This window comes from Pavona decussata, unplaced genomic scaffold, assembly GCF_977016875.1.
Source record: "Pavona decussata unplaced genomic scaffold, jaPavDecu1.1 SCAFFOLD_28, whole genome shotgun sequence".
Classification (NCBI taxonomy): Eukaryota; Metazoa; Cnidaria; class Anthozoa; order Scleractinia; family Agariciidae; genus Pavona; species Pavona decussata.
Window position 1 is genome coordinate 1,621,842 of NW_028145451.1, and position 8,741 is coordinate 1,630,582.

At 39.5% G+C, this 8,741-nt stretch overlaps 2 protein-coding genes across 2 annotated transcripts in view; both read right to left on the reverse strand.

The window, feature by feature from the left end:
- The window catches only part of LOC146485026 (adenosine receptor A3-like), a 65,291-nt gene that overhangs the window by 15,501 nt on the left and 41,049 nt on the right, over positions 1-8,741 (reverse strand). The window lies entirely within an intron of this gene.
- On the reverse strand, positions 1,254-5,993 carry LOC146485030 (hemagglutinin/amebocyte aggregation factor-like). The gene is made up of 5 exons (XM_085103751.1): positions 5,975-5,993; positions 5,339-5,521; positions 4,356-4,566; positions 3,182-3,331; positions 1,254-1,524 (listed from the first exon to the last, which is right to left on the reverse strand). The coding sequence occupies exons 2-5, from the start codon at positions 5,496-5,498 to the stop codon at positions 1,485-1,487; spliced, it is 561 nt and encodes a 186-aa protein (XP_084959877.1). The 5' UTR covers positions 5,499-5,521; positions 5,975-5,993; the 3' UTR covers positions 1,254-1,484.

Here is an 8,741-nt window from a genome sequence, read left to right on the forward strand (position 1 = left end):
ACTGTTCTCCTCAAAATGCCTACAATAATTTTAACCACCTTACCCCAATGTAAAAACGGTTTTTTGACTGGTCATTAAGAGGAGTTACTGGGAAGAAAAAAGAAAAGTTATAAGAAAGCAAACGTCTCTCTTTCAAGACAAACAGAGAAACATGCCAATGGCGGATCAAGACCTTCAGCTAAATAGGGGGCCCGCTCTCGAACGTGAAACGAAATATCTCGGCGCTTTGGCCCTACGAGCCTCGGGATTTGTCTTAAAGGTAAGGGGGAGCCCGAACAACCCGGCCCCTCCCGTAGAGATCCACCACTAAGCAGCCTCCTTGACAGGGCGTTTTCCTTGTAAATTGTTATTGGCCAGCACTAACAGACGCCCTGGGAACGAGGCTGACCACTGTGAATACATCTTCCCTGATGAAAATTATAAAAGGTCTCTCACGTGCTTGCCGAATGCGGTGCAAAAAAAAAATTGATAATTCAACTTCCAAGTTGCAAGGAACGTTTTCAGTCAACATTACACGCGGTCGATTTACTGATGCTTGAAGGGAAAATAGAACATAAAATGTCTCCCTATTTCATAAAACTCTGATACACAGATATTATTTTCCGCAAAAATTATCTGTTCTCTGAAGTTCACAATTTTCTTCGAGTTTAGCTCTTGGAAACTGTTCGCCTCTCAGAACAGGGAACCAATATGACACTACACCGCGCCGAGTTGGCTCGATGACTCATACACGGCGAGATTATGTCTTTAATTTTATAAAGTGCTCTATCACCAATGTTAGTTAACAGCTGGCATGGAAACTGAGGAAAGGAAGAGAAGGAAAGTGTAACTCTTGTTAATCAATGACAAAACGCTTTTTCGTTTAGGTGAAGGCGAGATAATCATTGTGTAAAATTAGTGAATGAGAGCTAAAATAACCTACATAACAAACACCTCGATGCGCAAGAGTTGAATAGAGAATAGTTAACATGAAGGGAGAGGGGAGAGGAGATGAGAGAACCACGCGCTCTTCAGGCCCAAATTTTCGCACTTTCAATAACAAGAAGCAAGAAATCAAGACCCCATCTTCCCCCCCCCCCCCCCCCCCTTCCAGAAACGCTTGGTTCACAAATTAGCAACAAAAGTGATAACACAAACCATCTACAATGTTCTGCTTATATAATTTGTTTCCTTCCAACTAAGTAAATGGTTTCTACAATTGAAAGTCAATGCCATTTTCGTATTACTTTATGCAAAGAAACATCGACTGTCGCTTTAATCTAACGCTACGATGTTTCGTTATCCAAGCCTCCTAACCATTTAAGAGAGGATGATCCCCTCGAGATTTATTCCAATTTATTTCACCGTTATTCTAAGAAAATTCACTCAAAGTTATTACAGTTCTTTTCTTCACGCTTATTCTTGGAGAGACTATTGCAAAACTGCTAAGCAAAATTCCTGAGTAATAAACAGAGAGCATTCCTCGAAACGTTATTTATATATGCTTAATATAGCTGACAGGAATAGAATCGCCATCTGCGGTCCCTGAAAGTAAAACAATAGAAGGACAAATAAGAATATATTAATAAACTTCAAAGGGTTAGGTTCGAATTATGTATCTATGGTTACCTTTAAGGTAGCTTGCTCGCAGGACAGTGACGATTTTGATGAAGAGAACTTGAAATTTCCCTTTATTTAAAACGTAAGCTTAGTCCTTTTGTTTGTAACCAGGTGAGTTAGCCGTCGTTAGTACGTGGAAGGGTATATTTGCTACCAAGACACATTTCAGTCGTTTTGCAATGCAAAGTCACTAAGTTTTCGCCTGGTCTTTTAAAAAGGGAAGTGTCATGGGAATTTGGTGTCGATCATATCAAAAACTCCAAAACGTTTTTCATTCTTATTAACAGAAACCTAAAATGAATGGCACCATCCCACTAAACCAGTATTGCAAGAATAGCAAGAAAGGCTAGGGCGATTCAAATTAATACCAAGAAACTATTCAAAAAATGTGGCCATTTTTGGGGGGTTTGAGGTCCCACAACTCCAGTTCCTCCCTTCAACTGAACTTGTGCTTTCTTTTAGCAAAGTACCTCATATGGTGTTGCAGGGTAAACAATAAGATCCCACTTTTAAAAAGCTTACTTCTGGTTCTCGATTCACAATTTCACCTTGAGTCTTATAAATCAAGAGGAATGGGAGCCTCTCTTCCCTTTCCTCAATATTAATTAGCCAACGCTATTAAAAGTCAAGAAAGAAAATTTACTGTCACATCTTTCTAAGCTTACTCCCCATTCCCATTACATTGAGGTAGCTTCCCAACTGTCCTTAAAATCATCCGATGAGAATGTTATTTTTCACCGCTGCAACCAAACAATGTAAAGAAAATGGCTGTAGAGCACGTACTGCTTAGTTTATGATAATGAACTTTTTGGTGTTGTTGTCAGTGCCGTTTTTTTTTTCTGTAAGCGCCCCTCTCGTCTGAAAGTCTTTAGTTGTATGTGTCGACTTTTTGTAATTAATGTTAGTTATGCCTGATGTAACTGGTACTTGTTAATATTTTTGTAATATTGTCGGTTTTGAAAATGAAAAATACAGTTGCAAAGAAATAAAAAAGAATGTATATGGATTGATTGCCAGCACAGTGAACAAATTAGGATGTGGGATGTCGACATTAAGGAAATAAGTTCAGTTAAGTAGAGGAACACGAAAATTATCACAGAAGAATGAAGGAGGAGGGGGGATCTTCGAAAAAGGATATGGGGAGGGGGGATAAATCGAGGAAATAGCACAGAGGAACAAAGAGGAATTTCACAGGGATTGTTACAAGGGAATGTTACAATTGCAAGTGAACGAATGACAACGCAAGATGGCAATTTTGAAGGGGAATAACAGATAAGGATTGCTACAAGGATTGTAAGGATTGTTGCACTGAAGGATTGTTACAAGGGAACTTTCAGGGGGATGATTGACAAGATGGCAATATTGAAGGTGAATATCAGAGAAGGATTCCTTGGAGACAAAGGGAAATGTCACTAGCTAGGGTATAGGGTGGAATAACGAGAGAGTCGGGGAATATCAAAAGGGAATATTGAATATCAACCTGGAGTTTCATCACTCGAGTCCCACTATGTGGCTTAGGAAGTCGATTTTGTGGAAAGTGTAGCATCAATCTTATCATACGTAGACTGATGGCTTTTCTTACTCATAGTAGTCATTGTGGTAGCTGGATGCTCCCGCTAGATAGTACCGATAGTGGGTACGGTATGTAAATGGATCATCCCATGAAGTTTGGAGGCTCCATCTGCAGTTCCTCCGTGAGTAGCTATGACTGTGACAGCATCTGAACTGAAATCTACAAAAGAAATTAAAACGTTAGTAACAAGCTGTATTAGGTAACCACTAGTCCACTATTAGGGTCGTCACGCAATGCCTCTCCCAGCGAGTGGAGAGAAGCGTTGTGTGACGTCCCTAATATAGGAGACTAGGAGTATTTTTATTTATTACTATTTTTTAATTGAATACTAGGAGTATTGGGAGACTAATATTGGAGACTAGGTAACTACCAGCAGTGGAAATTAACCCTTAAAAATGTCGCCACGTCTTCTTGTTATAGATTCACTTTGTAACGTTCAACACAATAGAAATAGTTTACAACCGTATATTGTGGTTTTTATTTCTTTCATATCTGCTTTTAGATTGGCAGTTGTCCACAGGAGGTATATACTATTTTATTGATTGTTGAACTAGGGAACCTTTATGGCCCTCCACATTTGTAGAGTTTTTTTTTTAGTTGATTGTTATAAAACCAAAACCCAAGTTAATATTTTGGCCAATCACAGCAGACACAAACAGCGCAAGGAACCAATCAGGACACGAACCAATTGATTGACTAACTTACTCCGACAAGAGAAGACTCAAGGATTTCTTACCTTAGACTAACGCTCAGATATTACTGTATTGTATTGAGGTTATTCCTGACCCGGGAGCTACTCCCCCATATACTACAAAAAGTATGGTTGTGGAGCCGTTGTGGTATGAACTAGGGTATAGATCATAATCATTTTGGCCTGAAAGTCTGAAAATGGAGATGAGTTTTACAGAAACGGGTATGAATTCTAGATACCAGATTCGAAAAAAAAGTCTCATTTTTTGTCTCTTTTTTTATCGCCTGATAACCGATTCTCTATTTTGAAACCATTACAAATTAAAGCAAACGTTGAGAAAAAAGGGATAGCGCCTCAGCCATTATTTTTGTATTAAGGAGGGAAAAACCTTTGCAGCTACATATACTAAGCGCAAATTCATGTCACAGTGCACAGTTTTGATTCCTTTGATGCATTCAGGTCTGTATAGAGAGCAATTTAGTTACAACCCACCGGCGATCTTCTCGGTTGTTGGCATGCCAACTATAAACGCCTGAAATGAAGCCATTGTGAGGACAGGTAAAGTCCAATCTACCGTCATAGTCATTGGCTGTTTCAGACCAAGTGCAATGCTGAGCTGCCGCGTTTGATTCACAACTGAAAGCCCAAAGTCTGTCTTCAATGCAGTTTCTATGGTGACTTCTAATTCGACTGATCGAATAACCTGTTGATATGATTAAAAACGAAAGTAAAAATAATTTTTTGTTTGCTCTAGAGACATTATTGGTAAGGCCAGGAAAGCTACCGGCGTTATTGGTCAAGCAGAAACACAATAACCTAGTGGCTTACTGAATGCCGCTGACGATACTTACTGATGTACATCAGTAACAATCAAGATTGAGGCGTGTGTTCTATGTCACCATGCAGGCTCTCTCTCCTTTGCTGGTGATCATGTCACTCGCCCCTGAAAAATCTACGGAGGAATTGCCAGATACGCGTCCCAAGATCCATTCATTCAATCAACGTTGTCCCATACAATCTTGACTCCAATCTGTATTAGGAGTGCGTTCTTTCTCCGTCGAACGCCATAAACCTTTCTCTATAAACTACAATCCCCCCGAGGGGGGGAGAGGTACGGCCTATAATGGATTCTAGGCTTTCTAAATGGGACTTTTTACCTTCAAACCAAGAAAACGCTAAAAGTGACAACACGATGTTGCCAGAGGAACCAGTGCGTCCGAGATTGGCTTGTAGCGGACTGTATTTTTGAATGTGTCGGTTATGAGTTCAGCCTTCTTAAATGCCACATTTGGAGCTTTTTAAACAGATTAAAAGCAAACGAGAACATCAAAAAATATGAACATGGTTTTGAGCTTTGTTTTTATGTAATTGTTTCTATTAATTTTCATTCATTCAGACGTACAGAATCAAACTTATAGTTTGTCAACCGCTGCCCAAAATACTTTGATGGATGTTATTATTAATTTCAGTCTTACCTTTACCACAGTCAAAATTAACCAATTCGTCCCAGTCATTGACCCAATCGCCCGATGGCTTACTGTGGTCTTGGCAAGAAGCGCATGCATGATCGACCAGTATTGTTTCCAAGGCAACCAGTACCAGCAGAACAGTTAAGGTGAATCGTTTACCCTTCATCGCTGTTGCTCTCCTCCTTGTGACTGTCAAATGAACGGAACTGAGTGGATTACTTAAAAGTTGATTTACAAGAGTTTATAGGCCAATCAACAGAAACATTTAAAACCGAACTTTTATGTTTTCAAAAGATGACTCTGACCGACTGACAAAATACACAAAGTGCAGGACGTTGGGTGTTTTGTTTATTTTTAACCTTTCAGCGTATATGTTTGAATGTTCAATGTTAGAAACTGGTTAAGTTGATTTGCACTCTTAATTTAATTATCTAACTTTGCGGCTGAAGCTGAACGTTCTTATATTTTTGGCACGGATTTAGTGGTAATCTCAGCTTCAACGTTCTTATAAAATAGATTCTTACAGAAAAAAGTCCTGTGTATTCCATCACTATTACTTCATTTTAGCGACTTATTTGTCATGTATTAGAATGTTAGGATGTATGAAAGAAAAATGAAAGTTTTTCCTACCCACGTCTGTACCTTGGTCTTCTCCAGCTGGGATGAAGTAACTGGCTAAAATGGGCAAAAGACATCTCTTTCACTGAATTAAATACCTTTCCACGCACAAAAAAGATCCAATTGCAAACAGTCAAGCATTCTGAAACGGATATATCCCCTAAGGAACTAAGAATAAAATGCAAACTGTTTTGTTGCGCGTGTATCAGCAATTTGGTAAGTGGGTTTCATGTGTTGCTTTACGAGTTAGTTCAGCAGCAACATCAAGCATTTTCTGGAGCACGTCCGATTTTCCGCCAGCTAGGAGAAATCAAGTGAAAAACCAGTTTTTCTAATGTGGTCATAGGGATAGGGAGGGTTAGAACATGAGAGTGGGTGAGGGATAAGAATTAATTACACGCAAGTTAAGGGTCGGCGTTGTTTTGTCTTATTTGATGTTCAAAAAATGCAATAAGACAAAACAAAAAGGAAAACAGGAATGCCGGGCCGTTCACCTCGTGTCAGAGTTAGCGTCACGTTTAGCTATTCCATTTCTGAATTAATAAAGCCAGATTTCTCGGCTATTTAGGCAAGTTTAAAATTCCGAAAAAGCCCTCTTTCATGTTTGTTAGGAACAAGGAACACATGCATGCTTTTGAATCTGCGGCGAGCAAATTGGAACCAGCAACTCATGTTTCTTCCTTGTTTTGGGTAGTACCCGGCCAATTACTGTTTTTGGCTGAATCTGGATTTGCTATAAATTCAGAGACGGAATGACTAAACGGAACGCTAACTCTGACACGAGGTGCACGACCAGGACAAAACAAAAAGAAAAATCAGGCATGCCTATTGCATTTTTTGAACATCAAATAATACAAAACTAATCCTTCTCTCTTCGCTACTCCCATGTTCCAACCCTCCCTACACCTACGACCACATTAGAAAAACTGGTTTTTCAGTTGATTTCTCCTAGCTGGTGGAAAATCGGACGTGCTCCAGAAAATGCTTGATGTTGCTGCTGAACTAACATATGACATCCACTTACCAAATTGCTGATACACGCGCACCAAAACAGTTTGGACTGTATTCCTGCATGGTTCCTTAAGGCATATATAATTATCCGTTTCAGAATGCAAGAGTGCTTACAATTGGATCTTTTTTGCGCGTGGAAACGTATTTAATTCAATGAAAGAAATGTCTTTTGTCCATTTCAGAGATGCAAGACCATGAAATGTCAAATGAATTATTATATTCTCGTGCATCATGATTCGGGTCATAGCCGTGAACCGTGAATTTTTTATAACAGTCATGATCCGAAAAATATGTCAGCCAGAATGAACGGTGAAATTCCCATAAACATTCATTCCTTTGTCTTTTATTATTTTGCGAGAACTTCATTGGTAATTCTTGATCTTGGCCCCAGAGCTTTCAATCCTTTTCATAACCTTTCTTCAGTTTTTTTATCATCCTATCTTGTTATTTCATCATCGCGAAAACACAGGAAGCATATCGCCCGGAATAGCGCCGGGGTCAGACAGTAGTGAGGATGACAAATTAGATGACATGATTTTCTTGATCATTGAATTGCTGCTTTGAAAAATCTATCAAGTTATGCAAGTTTCAGGATTAAAGTCCAAGCTGTTTTGGTACCCGTGTATCAGCAATTTGGTAAGTGGGTGTCATGTGTTGCTTTACGAGTTAGTTCAGCAGCATTTTCTGGAGCACGTTTGATTTTCCGCCAAAAAAAACAGTTTTTCTAACGTGATCGTAGGGGGATGGAGGGTTGAAGCATGGGAGTGGGTGACAGATAAGGATTAATTACACGCAAGTTTAAGGTCGGCGTTGTTTTGTTTTATTTGAAAGAAAACAAGGAAGGCCGGGCCGTTCACCTCGTGCCAGAGTTAGCATCACGTTTATCCATTCCATCTCTGAATTAATAAAGCCAAATTTCTTGGCTTTTCAGGCAAGTTTAAAATTCTGAAAAAGCCCTCTTTCATGTTTGTTAGGAACAAGGAACACACGCATGCTAAGAGACCAGTTCTTTTGAATCTGCGGAGAACAAATGGAACCAGCAACTCACTCGTTTATCAATAGTAGCTATCATAATTACGGCTCAGCGTGGAAGGAAAGTATTAGAACCAGGACGTGATCACCCTCCTTAATCTAGTACCCAGATCTCCCACGTTCAGACGGAAGGGAGAGCTCACCTTTCACTTTCAGCGCAATATTTAGTGAGATCCGTGTAAACTGATCACACGCTCCTAACACGGAAAAACACAGAAATTTTGTTTTTCTACCAAGGTAAAATCTGAAATATTCTAGCCTTTGCGACGTTCAAGTTCACCCATCATCCCCCGGCAAATCGTCTTTGTGAGAATTACACATAAAAGAAACATCCTGTTACCGTGACAGGGTTAAAAGAGTCATGAAACGGACAGCAAGAAATATTCGAACTAAGTTTCGCATAGGATCACTGTAATGGCCTGTTATATGAAAGGAACAAAGTAGGTTAACTTTTAAAAAAAGACATAACTCGTACTATGTGAAAACATGGTCCATCGGCCAGGGGCCCGTTTCTCGAAAGACCCGGTAACTTATCGGGCCCGTTAAGTAATTTGGTGACGAATGTTTCTTAACAGAAGTCAATTTTTGTTAGCTTTGAATAGTAAATTTTATGATCTTAAAATTCTATGAAAACATTGGCGAAGTACCATGTCTTTAATCATTGTGTAATCGGCGAAAAAACATTTAAAAATATACTTATCGGGCCCGGTAAGTTACCGGGGGACTTTCGAGAAACGGGCCCCAGGAC

What these genes read in the sequence shown, in the direction of transcription:
- LOC146485030 (XM_085103751.1), bottom strand. Translation starts at nt 5,498, where the DNA reads ATGAAGGGTAAACGATTCACCTTAACTGTTCTGCTGGTACTGGTTGCC. An exon ending in AACAACCGAGAAGATCGCCG is followed by an intron (nt 3,332 to 4,355) that starts GTGGGTTGTAAC and finishes TTTCTTTTGTAG; the next exon opens with ATTTCAGTTCAGATGCTGTC. An exon ending in TACCACAATGACTACTATGA is followed by an intron (nt 1,525 to 3,181) that starts GTAAGAAAAGCC and finishes TTTTACTTTCAG; the next exon opens with GGACCGCAGATGGCGATTCT.